The sequence below is a fragment of the Podarcis raffonei genome, chromosome 17 (genome assembly GCF_027172205.1).
Source record: "Podarcis raffonei isolate rPodRaf1 chromosome 17, rPodRaf1.pri, whole genome shotgun sequence".
NCBI classification, from domain to species: Eukaryota; Metazoa; Chordata; class Lepidosauria; order Squamata; family Lacertidae; genus Podarcis; species Podarcis raffonei.
The window spans coordinates 732,576-752,516 of NC_070618.1; the positions used below are offsets into that span (position 1 = coordinate 732,576).

The 19,941-nt window shown below is 42.5% G+C and overlaps 1 protein-coding gene across 5 annotated transcripts in view; it reads left to right on the top strand.

The window, feature by feature from the left end:
• STXBP5L (syntaxin binding protein 5L) overlaps positions 1-19,941 on the top strand; it is a 63,668-nt gene that overhangs the window by 40,975 nt on the left and 2,752 nt on the right. For 3 of the 5 annotated variants that reach the window (XM_053371066.1, XM_053371065.1, XM_053371069.1), the window contains exons 17-25: positions 1,294-1,419; positions 2,670-2,821; positions 5,928-5,999; positions 11,848-11,916; positions 12,304-12,474; positions 13,495-13,734; positions 15,895-16,255; positions 18,334-18,499; positions 18,645-18,756. In XM_053371066.1, coding sequence (XP_053227041.1) covers positions 1,294-1,419; positions 2,670-2,821; positions 5,928-5,999; positions 11,848-11,916; positions 12,304-12,474; positions 13,495-13,734; positions 15,895-16,255; positions 18,334-18,499; positions 18,645-18,756 — 1,469 coding nt within the window. The remainder of the gene's footprint in view (positions 1-1,293; positions 1,420-2,669; positions 2,822-5,927; positions 6,000-11,847; positions 11,917-12,303; positions 12,475-13,494; positions 13,735-15,894; positions 16,256-18,333; positions 18,500-18,644; positions 18,757-19,941) is intronic. The other 2 variants (XM_053371068.1, XM_053371067.1) reach the window with 1 other exon arrangement.

The following is a 19,941-nucleotide window of genomic DNA, read 5'->3' on the forward strand; positions in this document are numbered from 1 at the left end:
ACAACAACAACAATGGACTAGGGTTTTGTGCAGCATCAGGCAAGGATCTGTCCACCAGGCAGCCTGTTTTCTAGCCTGCTGTTTTCACCTTGCTTGTCTGCTGGGTAGGCCTAAAGGAGTTGTCGACAGGTCCGTCCATGACATGGGGCCACTCTGGGAGGTCCTGCCACAACCTGCATCCAATAACCAGCCGAGGTCACTGATTGACTCCCTGAGTCTGATCAGGTCCCATGTAGCCACAGTCCCACTGACTGGTAAACAGACTGACTTCTTGCTCTCTGCAGTGAATGACTTGGCCTGTGATGGCAAGCTTCAATCAATCCGACCTCCTGAGTCAGTTTATCTTCAGGCTTCCATACATTAGGTACAGCAGAGCTTTTTTGTTTTGTTTTTTGAGAGAAAACCTTTGAGAGAGAAAATTCTTATAGCCTTATAGATTATTTCAGATATTCTGCCCTAAATCACAGTCTCTTCTGAAAACTATAGATGTTTACTAGATGGATAGCTCAGTTGGTAGAACATGAGACTTAAATTCGGGGTTGTGAGTTTGAGCCCCCTGTTGGGGAAAAGATTCCTTTGTTGCAGTGGGTTGGACTAGATGACCCTTGTGATCCCTTCCAACTCTACAATTCTATAGGCATAGAAGAGGAAGGATGAAAAGGCAGCTCCAGGAACACACTTAAGAACTGAATTCCCTCTCTACAGAGGCCCGTTTGGCACCCACATTGCATAGTTTTCTTTACATGCTGAAGACACACTTCTTTGCCCTGGCCTTTGATACATTAGATATGTATTTTATGACCCACCCTATTCTGTTGATTGAAATCTCTTTTAGTTTTTTCTAAATTACTATATTTATAAATAGGTGTAACCTCATGCTGAAGGGAGGGTAAGAAACCAAATCATAATAACAGCTACAACCAATGAAAGCAGGGTTGCCATATTTCAAAGAGTGAAAACCCAGACAGAAAATTTGTTGAGCTTTCTCTATCTTTTTTTGGAGCAAAATTGCAAAGAAATTGGACGTTTCTGAGGAAAATTGGCAAAAAATACACTGCCAACATGGGTTGCCATACACCCAGATTTCCCCAGACATTTCGCTTATTTCTGTCTGGCCACTGCTTGCAGCTGCAGTATTCCAGATATGTCCAGGACATTCCGGATGTTTGCCAACCCTAAATGAGAGGAGAGGTAATGCAGTGGGAAGTTCTCTCCTCCAAGTAGTTTTTACAAGTCTGTCTTCTGGTATCGCTTGGTCATTCTGTTCACAGTTTGTTGTCCTTTTGCTCTTAGTGTTAAGACTCGTCCTGTGAGAATGCCTCCTGGTTACCAAGCGGTCCTTGTTATTCAGTTGGTGTGCGCTGATGGCGACTCTCCCCAACAGATAACCAGCCTAGCAGCAAACTCCGCATACGGCTTGTAAGTTGAAATATACTCAGAGTCCTGTAGTGATTTCATGCTCTTTATTGCAGCTTGTAAAACAGTGATTTGATTGCCCCCCAAACCTCAGGCTTTTATATACATTATTTACACAATGAGTCCCGTCTGATTGGCTGATTCTGCTTCCCTCCTGGAGCCTGATTGGTCTTTTCCTGCAGGCCAATCAGTTGTTGCATTCTATGATCCTACCAGCCTAATAGGCTGATTAACTTCCTCCTGGAGCCTGATTGGTCTTTTCCTGCAAGCCAATCAGTTGTTGCATTCTAGGATCTTACTTGCCTATTGTTCTAGGATCCAAGCTTAGTACATAACATAAGTTAACCCAAAATATTTTAATTTTCTTCAGGAGATCATGTTTTTGCCAGTGTTGCTTGCATTACTTTGCACTGCAATGTATCCTAGAGCTTATTTTTCCGGGGGGGGGGGGGAGCAGGAGCATGGCAGAACTGCTCAGACACATGCCTTCTAGGCACACAGCAAGCATAAGTGTTTCTGAGTCCTAACTATCAACAGAATGATCCCTTGGTTTGGTTACTAACTGAGCGGTGCCTGCTGCTGTTCTTCCAACAATCAAGCCCCATTGCTCCCAGAGAGTGTGTGGTTTGTGTGGTGGCAAGAAGACCCACATGTTAGCCACAGCAGGCTGTAAGTGGCCAGATGACTTCCTCTGGAGTGTTATAAAAGGAGAACATTTTTCTTAAAAAAAAATCTATCAGAGGCAGCACTAGAGCCCTGTTTCCACGGCTACAGATTCTAAAGCAGGCTAAAGTAGACATGATTTGATCTGGGTCATGAACTGCCTGGATTAAATCAGGTGAGTCCACTTTGGAATCCGATGACAATGCGGCCTCCTGAGGTGGGAGAGAGAAGTTTCTCTTGTGCTACAGCTTCCAGTGCATTGAGGACACCCAAGGGTGGTTCTGAGGACAATCCCATCTCCCATTCTGCAGCTCCATGGCCTCAGTCCCCTGAGCTGGAAAACTGGAATCCAGGCTCATGACAAGCTGTGTATTGTATGTAGGAAGTGCATGACCAGGCGTGTTTCAGCGTCAATTGAATGAGAGTTGGAGTGGTATTTCCACATGGCAAGAAGCATCTGGTTGGGGATGGGTGTAAATGGAATGAAGAGTCATGCATAACCCAACTTCTTCCTTTAACTGTGGCTGGATCATTGCTTGAAGCAGATAATACCAAAGCACAGTGTCCTTGAAGAACGTTTCTTTCCACAGAGTTGCCTTTGGAAACTGCAATGGTTTGGCTGTTGTGGATTTTATGCAGAAGACCACACTGCTGAGCATGGGGAGTCTTGAGCTCTATGGGTCAAGCGATCCTTATCAGCGCCAGCCTCGTTCTCCGCGCAGAAGCAAGCAGTTCACTGCAGGTAGGAAGAACTTGGACAGCATTTTCTCTTGTTGCCTGCAGTTTTTGGAATGGGTTAAAAATGCACGTGTGCTAGTTGAGAGAAAGTTCATAACGACATGAAAAGCACCGGACAGACTGCTTGTCATGTACTGATGATATTATTATTATTATTATTATTATTATTATTATTATTATTATTATTATTTTACCCACCCTTCACCCTTAGGTTGTGTAGTGGGTTACAACAATTTAAAACATGACATGAAAATTATTATTTTTTAAAAAACACCTTCTCCTGGGCTGCCACACCCCACCCAAGCTTCCGAGGGCAGTGGAGCTGTGAAGAAGGACCTCTCTGCCAATCTTAACACCTGAGACAATCTGTAAAGAAGGATGCAGCCTAAGCCATTTAGAGCTTTAAATGTTAACATGAGCATCTTAAATTGGACCCAGAAACAAAATGGCAACCAGTGCAGCTGGTTTTAAAGCAGGGGTTACACGAAATATAAATAAAATCCCAGCTGGTAATCGGCTTATTCATGCTGGCCACATGACCCGGAAGCTGTCTGCGGACAAACACCGGCTCCCTCGGCCAATAAAACGAGATGAGTGCTGCAACCCCAGAGTTGGTCATGACTGGACCTAATGGTCAGGGGTCCCTTTACCTTTACCTAGTAATCTGGCCACTGTGTTCTGAACCAATTGATGTTTCTGGGTGATCTTGAAGGATGACCAAGATGATAAAAGGTCTGAAAATCAAGACTTATGAAGAACAGTTGAGGGTATTTTTAGCTTGGAGAAGATCAGGCTGAGAGAAGATAGCCATCTTCAAATACCTAAAGGGCTGTCTTGTAGAAGATGGAGCAAGCTTGTTTTCTCTGGAGGGTAGGATCTGAGCCAATGGATTCAAGTTGCAAGAAAGGAGATTCTGACTAAACATCAGGAAGAACTTTCTGGTGGTAAGAGGTGTTCAACAGTGGAACTGACTTCCTCAAAAGCTGGTGGACTCTTCTTCATTCAAGTTTATTAAGCTGAGGTTGGGTGGCAGTCTGTCACAGATGCTTTAGTTGAGACTCCCTCATTGCAAGGGTTTGAACTAGCTCACCCTCAGGGTCCTGTCAGGACTGGTCGTTGTCCTCTTCAGATCACCACACAAACGCTTCTTGTTCTTTTATAACTTTTTATTGAGTATTAACAAAATAATCTTATAAACAGTTCTTAACTATTATTCCTCAGAGTCACTTCTTTCAGATACCTTCTGAGCTCTGCTTCTCCGTGACCAGCCACCCTCAAAATGGCGAAGGCGCCTTTCCCTTCGCTTTCCTGCTCTTTTTCCTACCCTCCTGGCTAGAGCTGGCCTGTATCTCCCCTCCTCCCAATCTGAGCTAGAACTGAACCCTTGCCTTTCCTGGGAACAGCCGGTCCCTCCCTGTTGTTCCTCTTGCTCCCTTCTATTAGATTCACTGCTCTCCTTCCCCCCTTGGGGAATGCTTTCTCCCTCTGAGAAACTGAAAACTTCTAACTCTTCCCTGACAGGTCCCTTCTAACTCTACAATTCTATGATTAAGAAGTTCAGAACAGACAACTTTCATGCTAAGCTATGCTGTGCTCTTGGTTAGCATTTTGATTCCTCCCCTTGTTAAATCCTTCAGAAAGCTAAGAAATGTTTAATTTGCATTCTGCCTATATTATCTTTTAAAACATTAGTTGAGGCAAATGAAACAAACTCTGAACATCTAATCATCGGTACCTAAGTGCAGCAGTATGAAGATCACAAATTTCAGATATAGTATCACACTATGTAGAGTTTTCTGAAGCTCTGCATAGAGCTTACTCTTTTGAATCAGGTGTTTGTTTGTTTACTTGTGTTTTATCTTGTTTGAAATCCACTCTTCAGCAAAGCTTACAGGATAGTTGCTGACAGGGGGAGAATATTGTTCAGGAAAGTGGGTTTGATTCGTCTTCAAATGCAACTGAATTGAACTGCTCCCCCATCCACATACTTTAGGAGTTGCCTAATGATTAAAACACATTCTTTCTGTTTTTTCATTGGTCAGTAAGCATTTTCTCACTGACCTAATTGGGAGCAGATTGTTTTTTCAATTGGTAGAAAGTTCAGAGGACACCTTAAGTCTGTTCTCCAAATACTAGTTCTCTTCATAAATGTCCTATAAGCTAAGAGTAAACACACATGATGATGGCAATCCATGTTTAAATCTCCCTGATACCTATTTGAACCTTAACCTTAATCCAAAACCTTTGAATTTGTCTCCTGAACCTGAGGAAGGAGAGATTTAATCCCCACTCCCCAAGTCATTTCCTTGCTGGAAATTGCTCACTTGAAATAAGCCACGGTGCAGCAATTATTTTCTGTCTTCCTCCTCCTACCCTCCAACAAAGGCTAGTGACAGCTTCAGGGGATCATTTCCATTGGGAAAATGGTGTGGAGCAAAGGGTTTAACCCTGCACAAGTATCACAACCCTGGTGCAAATCCATGACTGCTTACAAAGCTAGCAAGAAAGCTGAGTGATCAGTTATGGATATTGTGCGTCATGCTTGGTCCTCAGGATCAATTTTCAGTGGCACAAGGATGCAAACTTGGCATAACAGACAGGTGGGCTGACCTAGGTGCAAAGGAGAATCCAAGAATAAATGAAACAGCCTTAAATCTCCCAGGTGAAGTAAGATGTAGTAGTTTTGTTTGTTTCTTTCTTTTTGGCACTTACTTCCTACATAGTCAACAAACTCCACTGGACAGTTTCTACTACAGCTTACCTGGCGAAACTTTAGAGGAGCAATTAAGCTACTGGGAAAAAAGGATGAAATGAATTTTGGAACAGCAAAACTCTCTAAGCCTTTCAGAAATGGCTTTTTTTAAAAAGACATTACATACTTGCACTCTCTTTTACTGGCTCTCCAGTATCCATCCCACATTTTTTAGTTCTTAAATTAATTTATTTGGTGTGTCTTCTGACTCAGAGGGGCCTGTGAAGACAGGTGTGAAGGTTCCTTCACCTGGGCTTATGTAGATGCTCTTATCATTTCCTTTCACTTTGGACTGTTTTTTCCCCACTCTTTCCTCTGCCTGCTGCTGCTGCTGCTGATATTCTGGCATGTTCCCAAGACAACTTTTGCATGCGTGGCCTGTCTAACTTTTATCCTGATTTAACGAAACGGATCCGTACTTCCTATCAGAGTAAGTTCTCCAAAAGAATAGGACAAGTGCTGTGTCAGGTGTCGGTGTGTTTCCATCCAACATGCATGCCATTTCCTCCTTTTTGGATGACGCATGAAACATGCCTTGTTATACAGTGGTACCTTGGTTCTCAAACTTAATCTGTTCCGGAAGTCTGTTCCAAAACCAAGGCGCACTTTCCCATAGAAAGTAATGCAAAATGGATTAATCCATTCCAGACTTTTAAAAACAACCCCTAAAACAGCAAATTAACATGAATTTTACTATTTAACGAGGCCATTGAGCCATAAAATGAAAGCAGTAAAGGATGTACTTCAGTCACACGATCAATCAATCAGTAGCTGAACTGGGTTCCACAGTCACAAAAACAAAACAAAAACGCAAAATAAATAGCAAAAACAGACAGACCTCAGCGTAACACTCAAAACCAAAGTGTAACACTCAAATCGGAAGCATAACACTCAAGACAGAGGACATTCGGTTTCTTAAAAAAGTTCTCAAACCGGAACACTTACTTCTGGGTTTGTAGTGTTTGGGTTCCAAGTTGTATGAGTACCAAGGCGTTTGAGAACCAAGGTCCCACTGTAGTAGTAATTGTAACTGTACCATCTCTAGATCTGATGATGATTCTAGTTGAAATGGTGGTGAAATTTAGCAGAAATGGTTTTCATTTTCATTCATTTATTTACTTCATGAAATTTATACATTTGGTTGCAAAAAAAAAACCCCACCTCATAGTGCTTCACCCAAAGAAAATTGCTAGAAGAGCAATGGGTTTTCTGTTGAGGTTTTCGTGGATGGTGACAAAAGCTATGGAGACTGGGCACTTGCGAGAGCCTGCGTAGACTGCCCCTTTAGGCTGGGCATTTGCAAGTGTCCTTGGTGCGTTGCTGCGTAAAGTGTGGAACCATCTTCAATATTTCTGCAATATGCATGTGTGTGTGAACATATGTCTCAGAAACCCTGGCCCAACGAGGGTTGCAAGACATACATAAATGGATGTTTAAATATGTGTGCATGTTTGTCGCCCCCCCACCCCCCGCTCTGTTTTTCTTTCCCTTCTTCCAAATCAGTGGCAAACCCTAGTTTGCTGTTGCATGTAATTGGGGTAACCTACCACAGTACAGAACACACAGCAATCAAATTTGTTTCTGCATGAAGTACGAATCTGTCTTCAGTACTTTTGGCAACTGAAGAGAAGCATAATGCTCTTTGCGCGTTAAAGTCTGTTTTTATACATTAAAAAAAAATGATATGCATTTGAAGGGAAGTTGAGAGGTTAGTACTTTGTGCAGATGTACCACATTTTGGGCACATGAACCACCTTCTTCTCCAAATCAATACCAAGAGAAGCTGCGCTTGTACAGCACTGGTTTGCAAGCCATTGTGTCAATATCACATCCTCTCTCATCAGGACAAAGTTGTCACAGTAGGAGCATTTTTCTGGCTAACGGGGGGCTTTTGGGGGGATGGGGAAGAACTGCAGCATGGCAGGAAATTGTTGAATGTTCCTTCGCAGTGCACTTCAGTCCCAGTGAAAATTGGGGAGTCCCGCATACATACGATTTAAAAAAACACACCTTGGCATTCACTTAAGAGCACTCTTCCACCACACCAGCCTTGCTGCCATCTTTTACCTCCCCTTCTTCATCCTGATAGGCAGCAGCAATGGATGGCTGGAGGTCAGGTGAGCCCCTGCTGTCTTGTTACTGGTGTCTCGTCTAGTTCGTCTCTTCACTCGTCGGAATGGGTTAGTTTTAACGTGAATACTTGGTTGTAGCCTTCTCGGGGCTTGCCAGAAATTCTTGAAACTTTAAATATATACATTCAAAAGTCGTTTCTCCTACTGAAAGTATTAATCTGCAGAAATACTGTACTAGGGATATTTAGGGAAATTTAGTTTTTGCTTCTGAAATTATTTTCTCTGCATATCTTACGTGGAAGCATACATCCTTGCTGAAAGATATGAGAGGCACCTAACTTTGACTTAGTGACTTGAACAGTGCTTTCTGAGATAAGCTTAGTGTTGCAAGCCTTGCTTAATAGTTGAAATGTAGCTTGTTGCATACTGTTGTTCACCAAGGTTTGTACTGCTGTACCTTGGATTACTTGGTCGAAGCAAGCATGTAAAAAGCAGATTAGTTGCTCTCTTGGTGAGCCAGGCTGAACTGTTAAATATTCTGAGCACAGTCTAGTTCCCTTAGAATTGCTACACACCAAGACAACGGGAGAAAGAGAGGAGATAAGAGGAAACCTTGGAAGAAGGGGATGGGAAGTCAGTTAAGGAATAATTTTTGAATGTACCCTATGTGTATTCTTAGATATCCTAACAAGGCCGCTTCTTATTTACTTTAGAGACCCTTTTTTGTTAGCATTGTTTTAGTTTATGTTTTGTTGATATGGAATTCATCAAAAAAATGAATCAAATCAAATTTTTAAAAAATAATAGTATCAGGTATCCAAACTGGGATATATATAAAAAAGAATTGCTACACACTGAGGAAGATCCTAACATCCAGCTGAAGGAATAATAGAAGGAATTGTCACAGTGTCTGCTAGTAATTGCAGGCATGCTTGCATTCTTTGAAATGACTATTTGGGTGTTTCTGTTGAAATTTATACAGTGATTTTGTATGGAAATAGCTGTTTGTTTAAATATTCCCCCCATGGGTGAAATTAATTACTATTGTTAGTAGTTAAGTGGTGGTTCAATGCCAACAAAAGTAACTAATCTCCTTTTGTAGGAGCGTCCTTTCAGAAGGTAGATGCAATTACCACTCAGCTACATGAAAAGCAGTTTAAGTTTGTTGTTTAGCTCTGACATAATGTTCATGTTTACTCAGGAGTCTGTTGCACATGTTTAGTAGACCTCACTCGGTAATAAGCATGCTTAGGATTTTAACCTAACTACTGATTATGATGATAGTGCTGATACCTCCTTTATAACAGCTTCCGTAAAATTATATGCAGAAAATAAGTTACTATTAAAAATAACTTCTTCATGAAATGGCTGTAGAAATCTCTATTTTTCCTTAGCTGCCGAAATCAGGGGAGAACTGGCTTATAGACTGGGTACCTCCAGGCTGGTCGCATGGGGCTCTTGTCCAAGAGTCAAATCCTGTAGCTCCTACCCTTGTCTTTTAACCACATTCATTTAGGACTGATCTCTCTATCCCATATCAAAAGACTCCAGGGTTTCGTTTAGAGTATCAGATGCAACTGTAAAAATAGTCTTTCTGCAGTTATTACCAGGGATCCATAGGACAGGAGCACACCGCCAAGAATTAATGGTCTTGTTAACTTTAATGGACTCTGTGTTTTGCCCGTGACTCAAATATTCCAAAAGTGGCTCAAGTTCTTCCTCTCCCCTTCTCTTCAATGGCTATCTGGTGAATTGCTGACTGGCTTCATGCCCACTCTCCTTATATTTAATTCTGTACACCTGCAGCTAATTAATTTTGCCTGGTGCCTAATCCCATGACAGGGATCACATTGGTAACAAATGGTGGAGATGAATAAGGGTAATAGCTTCTGGAGAAAAGAGCACATCATTTAGTCATTTAATTTATGGGACTCCTCACTGAATAATTTATCTAGCCATCGTGCAAATAAATAACATTTAGGACTGCATGAATCCCATAGCCTTTGTTTTCAACAGTTAGGAGATTTTGAAAGTTCCTAACAAGCATGGTTAAAAGAGAGAGGCTGTGCAGAGTTAGTAACCACGTCTGGTTTTCAAACAGCTAAAATTAGCAATAAAGACTTAAATGTCTGAGGGGATTGAAACAGAGCTTAATTTGTACTAGGCACAGCTGCAGAATTCCTCTGCTTTCATTATACCAAAAGGAAATAGGAAATTGAAGATTTTTTCCCAAGTATGTGCAGATTCCTTTTAATACACCAGTTCCCACATACCAGGGAAGGTGGAATGCAGGCTTTACGATTTAGTTCACAGAATTACAAGGTGTCTGAACTTCTATTTCAACCGTTTGCAGATGGCAATGGTTCATGGCATTACGGATTCTCATCAAGAGAGGTGCAGTCCATGTATCCCTTCAAACTCTGTCATTGTGCAACCAATCCTCAGGTTTCCAGGCAGCTAACCTCTCTAGGGGGCTGTAGCAGAAAAATGCAGTTTTGTTTTCTGAGCAATCAATTTGCCTTGCTTGCCGGAAACGTTTTGCTAGATTGTGACTTTCAGAGTCATGAAGTCCATGCTGCTGAACGGAGTGAAAGGTGTTTGGAACCATGGATCACCATCACCTCTAGGTGATGCTTTTGGACTTATTGTGGCCTTTTTCTCATGAGATCAGGGGAAGTGATGGGTGACATGTAGAGAATGCCTTGTTGAAGTCTGTAAAGTGCCCCAGCTGATATTCACGGGAATGTCGGATTTGACATGAATGATGTGCTGTGAGAAGTGAGGCTGCATTTTCAGAAACTGAGAGCTTTGCTTTCATGAGAGTTTATCTCCATCCACTTCCATCCACACCTCAAACATCTAGAAAGCCACTTCAATATTGGATAGCTCAGTTGGATAGAGTGTGGTGCTAATAACACCAAGGTGCCACAGGCAGTGTTAGAAACCGAGATATGAAAGCCAGGAGCTAAATGGCACCTTAGTCCTAGGTTATGGGTGCAACAACGGAAAGTCTAGGTGTGCTTTTTTATAACAAGAATACAAAGCTGAAAATGAATCAGCTGCAGCTAAAATATTACCGTATGTTCACTTTTCACATGGTCTAGTGCTTCCCCTGCCCACCCCCCTAATATTCTTAAGAGGGTCTCTTCTCCGGTCTTAAGAGAGTAGCTGGCAGTAGGGAGGCAGGAAAAGGTCCTCCTTTCCTTCCACTCTGCAGTTTTAATCTGAAATCTTAGGCGCAGTACTGCACCCAGAGCCTGGAAACTGCTTGCGTTAATGAAATTCCCTGTTGCAAAATGCGCCTGGAACAATGGGAGTTTCGAACGCTGGTCAAAGGTTTGATCCCTGTATGGGGCAGCTGCATATTCCTGCACTGCAGGGGGGTGGACTAGAAGATCCTCAGGGTCTCTTCCAACTCTACAATTCCGTGATATCTAATTTGTAACCCATGCCCAAGCAACTTGGTCCAGCTGCAGCCAGGTTATTTGTTTCAGTGTAGTATTAGTAAGCTGACTGTCAGTAAGCACAGGTTTAATCTGTCCAGGATAAGGAGGTGCGTCTTATTTCTTCACCACCTCTAAACTGTGTAACAGCAGGAGGACTGAAATTACCGGTTCATAGAATAGGATAAGCAGTGTCAGTGTGATATTTTATGTGGTCTTTCCTTTCGTTTGCAGTGGTCAGTGAACTGTGTAAGGCATGCTCCAGTTGATGAACTCCCCCTCCCCCCAGTCCAAGTGTGTTAATGTTTCACAGCTTCATCAAGTGGCATAACTGAGTATATTGGGATTTCAGGATCTGGCAAGGAATCCTTGGGATGAAAAAACTCTTGTAAGGGCAGTTTAGGGATGTAGTGAGCATCTATTTCCCACCAAATATGGAAATCAAATGGACACATCAACCAGTTATGCCTCTTAGATACATACATGATTATGTAGAGTTTAATATTGGCTCCATGTGGCTTGATTTTTTAATTTCATATTGGAGCGTGTGAAGCATGTGGCCAGGTCTCTGTTATATTTGTATGCTTTGGGGGGGGGATATGTGAACAATCCCTTTGGGTTTTTTTAACACCATGCCACCCCACTAAAAATGTTCCTTGTTGAACAAGGTATTTGTGGGCAAAAAACTGTTTCCAAGCTTGTTCCCACCCTTACTGTCCCTAGATAATTGATGATATCATATTTTAATTTCATTTCCCCCCAGGTCTTACTGAGCTATCAGATGGTCCAGTGTCTTTGGAGCTGGAAAGATGCAAGTCTCCCACAACTTCAGGTAAATGTGCTCTGGTATGTCAGCAGTTTGTGATGGTCAGTCTGTTTCTTGCTTGTGAGATGAAGCACATCTCCACTGTTGAAATATTATATATTATGTTCGCTGGGAAATATATTTGTAATAGGAATAGCAATATTATTATAGCTACATTATGATTTTATACACACACAGAGAATCCTGCAAACTATAAGGTGCTTTGGAAAGGTATGAAATAACTTGCTCAATCATGTTTATTTTATTTTTCAGATTATTTTATATTCGCTTATATTTATTTGTTTTATTTAATCCCAAACTTGTGCCCAAAGTGCAGCATAGAGGATTAACAGCAACTAATATAACAATTAAAAAATCTGTAGTGCCTTTTTAATTTTTTTAATGTCCCTATAGATCACATAAACGGACACTGTACAAGTCCAACTTCCCAAAGCTGCAGCTCTGGAAAAAGGATGTCTAGTGCAGATGTTTCAAAAATAAACCGCCGTGGTTCTGGAAAGCCTCCATTTAGGAAAGTGCAATCTGCTGCTTGCATGGAGATTTCTTTGCCAGTCACAACGGAAGGTCAGTAGACATATGCATTTGGGAGCTGCTGTTTTCACCTTTTTAAAATTTAGAATTGATCTATGTGTTATTTCACTTCACTTCTTGTGGTAGTAGCATTTTTACTGCTGTCTGTTGATAATTATTAAATGGGTAATTCTTCGGAGGTATGTGCATGTGTGACATCCTACAAAGGTGGCCAATTAACGTGGAGGCTCCATAATGGGACGAGTAAAAAAGAAAAACTCCAAGAGGGCTTTGAAAGCACAAACGGGTTGGGGAATGCATTTAAAGACCCCTGGCAACTATGAGTCGTTTTTGTATTTTAATGTGGTTTTTAAGGGGTTATTATTCTTAGATATTTAAAGAATTTGGCACACAAGCTTAGCCTTCTAGAGTTTCTAATAAGCACTCTCTCTTTTGGGATTATTGTAAGTAATCGGTTTGTGAGATTATGAAGACAAACAGGCTTGGATGTCTTTTCTGGAACAATGCTGTTTTATATGCTCTGTAAAGACCATCTGTAGCTTAGATGCGTAGGCTTAGAACATATCTATCTATCATCTATCTATCTATCTATCTATCTATCTATCTATCTATCAACTATCTATCTAACTACCCTTCATCTGAAGATCTCAGGGTAGTCCACAGTGTAAAAATGCAGAATAAAACCACAAAATACATAATAAAAACAAGAACAAAACAAACCAAGAATCTCCCTGATGCATTTAAAAAGACATCAACTGTTAATCAGCCAAAAGCCTGGCTGAAGAGTAACATTTTCGCCTGGTGCCTAAAGATGTATAACAAAGATGCCAGGTGAGCCTCCTCGGGGAGAGCATTCCACAAATGGGGCCACTGCAGAAAAGACCCCGTTCTCGTGTTGCCTCCTTCAACTGCATCTCCAATTACACAGTCTCAGGAAGCAGCTTTGATACCTTGGAGAGCTACTGCGAAATGGTGAAGGCAGTAATGGACCAGAGGCCCCATGGCCTATTCTCGGTGTAAGGTGTGTTCATTTGTGTTGCTCTCTTTCAACAGAAACCAGAGAGAACTCCATCAGCCATTCTCGAAGCTCCAGTGTCTCCAGTATAGACAAAGAATCTAAAGAAGCAATTACAGCATTGTATTTCACAGAGTCCTTTTCACGGAAAAATGACACAACAGTGTCTCCTTGCCTTTGGGTTGGTACAGGCCTCGGTATGGTCTTGACGATATCCCTTAACCTGCCCACTGCAGATGAATTGAGGCAGACGGAGCCGGTAGTCGTTTCTCCAAGCGGTAAGAAATCTTGATTTCCTGGCTTTCTTGAAAATATGTAAAAATACGCCACTAAGCACAAGAACTTGTTAAACTCAGGATTTCTCTCCCTTTGGTGCTGTGGAGGGGCAGTGTGGTCAGAAACCTTACGATTTAGGCTTAGTTCTCACTGAAGTGCTAACCCTACATCTGAGCTGTACCAAATCCTTACTTCCTGACATGGTAGTTTTCTATGTCCAAGGAGTTGTTTTGTGGGGAGAAGGATTATTGTTACACCCCGCCTTGCAGCCCAAAGTGGTACAGCCCATGCAAATCAGTGAGGAGCAAGCTCTCTTATAAAGCAAATGTTACTTTAGATTATTTTTGTTTATTATAAACTAGACTTTAAACTTCTTCTGCCTTGTGGGATACCTTCAGGAGAAGAAAAAGCTAGGTAAAGGAGGTAAAGGAAACCCCCTGACCATTAGGTCCAGTCGTGGCCGACTCTGGGGTTGCGGCGCTCATCTCGCTTTATTGGCCGAGGGAGCCGGTGTACAGCTTCCGGGTCATGTGGCCAGCATGACTGGCGAACCAGAGCAGCGCACGGAAACGCCGTTTACCTTCCCGCCGGAGTGCTACCTATTTATCTACTTGCACTTTGAGGTGCTTTCGAACTGCTAGGTTGGCAGGAGCAGGGACTGAGCAACGGGAGCTCACCCCATTGCGGGGATTCGAACTACCGACCTTCTGATCGGCTAGTCCTAGCCTCTGTGGTTTAGACCACAGCGCCAAGGTTAATCCTGCACAAATTTGGAGGGGAGTTCCTAAGACAGTTGGATGGTGTCTTGTACGCCTCCTTCTGTCAACTCCTGCCTCCAAGCTGCTGCCAAATGTATTGCTGTGCTTTCCTTTGGAGTCTTGTCATCTGGGCAGCCCAGAACCTCCATATACACTGCCCAGCCTGGTGCCCCAGAAAGGTCACTTGGGTGCTTACAAATGCAGCGCTTTGACTTCACCCCTGGAGGCACACTCTATTGTCTCTCGAGATGGATGCCCACAACAGATTAACTATTACTTCCTTTGCCCGACCAGAGACGAATGGTTGGTGAAAATGATGGGTTACGCCGAAAGGGCAAAAATGATAGGGAAAATCAGGAACCAGGAAGATAAGAAACTTTAATAAGGAATGGGGGGGGGGAGAATACAATTTACTTTGTAAACAACTAAAAACTTTGGCAGGATTTGAGTAACGCTTACAGTGATTAAAAACTAAGGAGAAAATGGATTACCATAGATAGAGAAAATATATAATGCAGTAAAAAAAAATATAATGCAGTAAAAAAGATAGAGAAAATATATAATGCAGTAAAAAAAAGTTTGATCATGGAGGGGTGGAGAGAAGTCTAAGGATTCAGGGAATCCTAAATGCTGATGATTATGATTAATGTTTGAATTCAAATCTAAAATTGAATAAAAAAGGTTTAAAAAGAAATAAAACTATTATTTCCTTTGCAAGTAGCAACTGCAGTAACCAGCTCCATCTTCTGACTATTACTAGCTGCAAGTTTGCTGATTGGCTATTTTTGGCTGCAGTGCTATTTTTTCTTGAAAAATAGGTGCCAGAATTCTCCATGAACACCTCCCTTGTCCCTTACAATTGCAGTGGTGCTCACCTGAGAGGTGCCAGAACTGAGTGCCAGTAAGTTCCAACTGAAAGAAACCCCTGGCTTTTTCTTACAACATTAAGAATAGCTTCCAATTTTTTGAAGGAAAAAAGACTCTCACTTTGTCATATTTGGAGGTAGCGAGAGCTAAATTCCTGTTTTGCTCATTCCAGGAAACATGACGCCAATATTGTGTTCCTCCCTTCCGCTCCAGTTGCACATGAGAAGTTAATGGCCTGGGTGGGAACTATTCAGATAATTCAAAGAGATGATAGGAGATTTTCTGACCAGCATAATCTCTTGAGTGCTGCCAGCAGGTTGGCATGCGACTTCCCGGAGTTGAGTCCCTCAGGGTTTAGAGATTTATAAACCAGCATGGCTGTTCTAAAGTCTAATCATTTGTCAATGTCATGAGGCAGCAGAAGAGGAAGATGCACATATATTCAACAAATGACTGTATAAAGTTGGTTAATGTGTCTTGGCACCTTTATAGCTAATTTGGGGAAGTTAATCAATCATTTTGAATCATGTTTCCTAGGTACCGTTCTGTCACTGAAGGGCGCAGTGTTAACGTTTGGTTGCTTGAGCTGCACAGGGACCCTAATACACCCACCCTATGAAACATGGAGAGATCCAAACAGCACCGACGAAAATGAAAGAACAAGAAAAAGAAAACTCGTCATGCATTCTCCCTGCTCGTCCCAGGACATGGGAGACCACCAGTTTGCTGTTGTCTGTTCAGAGAAACAAGCCAAAGTTTTTTCACTGCCTTCCCAGATCTGCCTCTACGTTCACAATATCACAGACACCTCCTTTCTCTTGCGAGCCGATGTGGTGACCATGTGTAACAGTGCTTGCTTGGCATGCTTCTCTGCCCATGGGCATATCATGATACTGAGGTATTTAAAATTATTAAGTGAATCTGAGCTATTCCCTATCGAAGGGAAGGGGAAAATGGCCAGCAGTTAGGGGTGATGTGTATTTGCTTATCAAAGGAACCTCTGAAACAGGATCCAAGGAAAATCCTAATCCTTCTCCTATTTTACTGCTGACATGTCTGGTCGATCTGCGTGTTGCCAACCCCTGGAATAGGGAAATGGTCTGAACAATTAGACAGAATTGCATCCAAGCACTCTCTCCCATTCATCTTGGTTCTTTACCAATTTGAGGGCAGTAGGAAGGTGGCTGAAATGCAAGCGATGGAAGATATGAAGCAAGTCCAATAACACAGCGATTAGAGAGAGCTCACTTTCAGGCTTACTTGGTGACATTGATAGTGATGAAAACGTCTTTCTTCTTTGTTTAGTTGTTGGCCTGTAGAACTGTTCCAAATGCTTTAGAAGGACTACAATTCTGGCCTACAATTTTGAGTTGGTGGTACACTTGGTAGTCTACTAACACCCAGTTTACTAAACACTTTGGTGAGAAAATCACTGGCATCTGCTCCGACTCGGATGATGCCTTTTTAGAGTAGAATCAAAAAGGCTGATTGCAAGGGCAGTATCTAGTCATGCTGTGATGGATGCTTCTCAGCTTCTTTCTCAGTTGCTTGGACAGCTACCATTCGCATGCTCAACATTGTGGCCTGCCAGAGTTGCCAATTAAGGGAACACTGTTATTTGTTTGTTTATATTTATACACTCCATTGATTCTACAAAAACATCAAAGCAGTTTACAAAAATATAATAGAAAAAATTACAACCATACTTTAAAACATAGAGAAGTTTAAAATTACCTCAATTTTGTAAGCTTCTGGGTAGACTTACCTAAATAAGAATTTTTTTTGCAGTAGTTCCACTCATTCCTAGAGGAGCAGTGCTGGAAGTCACTGCTGTTCTAACCCTTAGCCTTTGCCCAGGTCCTGTCTTGCCTGCCATGCTATTTAAAACATGCCTTTTAATATCTTAGTAGAACTTCTGAGAAAGATAATCTAGAGGTTTGGGGGGGAAGTGTCATCGTGTTACTGATATGCACCTGTACCTCACATCCCCATCCTCTAATCTCAGGGTAGGGGCAGAAGTAACAATAACAATTATTCATACCCCCCCCCATCTGGCTAGGTTTCCCCAGCTACTCTGGGCGGCTCCCAGCAGAATATTAATAATATTTTGGAGGCAGTTAGATAATTTGCACAGGTAGCAGCTTTGCCTCCTGCGAGGTTTGGATATGCTTTATGCAAAATGTTTATCATAAGATGAAATTTTACCTGGGGCTACTGTAGTACCTGAATGAACCTGACCATTGGTTGATTTACAACCTAATCCTATACAAGAGCAAGTGGCACTGTGTTCAGTGGGACTTGTTGTTGTTGTTGTTGTTTAGTCTGTCTTCCACTGCCTCCCACAGCTTGGTCAAACTCGTGTTTGTAGCTTCAAGAACAGTGTCCCACCATCTCGTCCTCTGTCCTCCCCTTCTCCTTGGGCCCTCCATCTTTCCCAACATCAGGGTCTTTTCCAGGGAGTCTTCTCTTCTCATGAGGTGGCCAGAGTCTTGGAGCCTCAGCTTCAGGATCTGTCCTTCCAGTGAGCACTCAGGGCTGATTTCCTTCAGAATGGAGAGGTTTGATCTTCTTGCAGTCCATGGGACTCTCAAGAGTCTCCTCCAGCACCAGAATTCAAAAGTATCAATTCTTCGGCGATCAGCCTTCTTTATGGTCCAGCTCTCACTTCCATACATCACTACTTGGAAAAGCATAGCTTTAACTATACGGACCTTTGTTGGCAAGGTGATGTCTCTGCTTTTTAAGATGCTGTCCAGGTTTGTCATTGCTTTTCTCCCAAGAAGCAGACAGCTTTTAATTTCGTGACTGCTGTCACCGTCTGCAGTGATCATGGAGCCCAAGAAAGTAAAATCTCTCACTGCCTCCATCAAATATGCATAGGATTGCAGCTGCTTTGATGGCCAAGTTGAGAATCTGGACTGCAGGGAATACTGTATTTTCTATTCCAACGTATAAGGTATGCTTGTTTCTTTCCAGTTTACCCAGCCTCCGCCCATTGCTAGATGTTCATTATTTGCCTGTAACAGACATGAGGATTGCCCGGACCTTTCGTTTTACCAACGAAGGACAAGCATTGTATCTTAGTTCTCCCACAGAAGTTCAGAGATTGAACTACAGCCAAGAGATGTTTGACAATCTGCAGGTGAGTGATGGGAAGTGTCTAGAAATGGGCCAGGAAAGAAATTAGAGGAGGGGAAGACATCTCATTCCGTTCCAGAGTGTAGTATGGTGAAAGTACCTGCCTTCTGGTCTGTTGTTTTGCCTAAAATTGATTTGTTTTTGCCCAGGACATGCTTGGGGAGTTGTTCACTCCGGTGGAAACTCCGGAGGCTCAGTACAGAGGCTTTCTGAAGGGGCTGTTTGGTGGAACTGGAGGCACACTCGACAGAGAAGAGCTCTGTAAGTGATCTTCCCCCTCTCACTCACATCAAATGCAATCAAATGCAAAACGAAGGAAAAAGCCAAAGAGAGCTAATAGCGAAGGAGGCATTTGCCTGCAGAATGGAAGAAAATGAGATTGACAGCCATGCCTACACAACTTTTTGGATGTGCTGCTGTCCCTATGCAACAAAATGGGAAAGATTATTCAAATAGATAATTTTGGTGATAGAGTGGCACCGTGGTACTTGAACGGCTTGCTCCCAAACAAATCGGCTCCCGAATGCCGCAAACCTGGAAGTGAGTGTTCCAGTTTGCAAACGTTTTTTGGAAGCCGAACGTGGCTTCCGCTTGAGTGCAGGAAGCTCCAGCAGCAAATCAGGCGTTGCACCTTGGTTTTTGAATGGTTTCGGGAGTCGAATGGACTCCCAGAACAGATTAAGTTTGAGAACCAAGGTACCACTGTACTGTGTTTGACACCACTAATTTAAAACAGATCTTCCACATGTTGGTGTGTGTTAGTGTGCCAAGGGCTATGGCCAGCGTTCTGCATAGATAGGAAAGGGGAAAAGCATCCCTTGTCACTGTTCACAAGTTGATCTAACAGGTAAGACTTTCTCTAAAGATTCTTGCTACCTTTCCCTTGCGTGAAAACTTTCCCCTAAGTGTGGGGAGGAGGGAAATGAGCCTCTGGGGAGACAGAGCTGTGTCTCAGTTGAGTCTTCTAGTGTGGCGTATTGGTTAGTGTGTTGGACGAGGACCTGGGTGACCAGGGCCCCAATCCCCACTCAGCCATGAAGCTCACTGGTCTTTGGGCCTATTGGTGTCTCTCAGCCTAAGCTACAGGCTTGTTGTGAAGATAATATGGAGTGGGGGAGTACAATGTATGTCACTGCTCATTGGAGGAAAACCGAGGATATAACTGTGGCGATCACACAGGGTCCCTCGACGTTTGACGGTCTATTGACCCTGTGCCACCACTGTGGTTGCTTTCTTCGCTGCCACCAACCCGTTTCTCTCGGGGACACACGGAGTCCAGTCAGTTGTTAACATTAACAGATAATCAAGTTTATTTTATAGGCATGAACAAGCTTATGGTTTCAGTTAATTTTTCTTGGCAGTTTCTTAATCTTAGTTCCTTAACTGTCCTATTCGTTCCTAAGAACTTCAAATTGATTAGCCCAACTACCGTATTTTTTGCTCTAT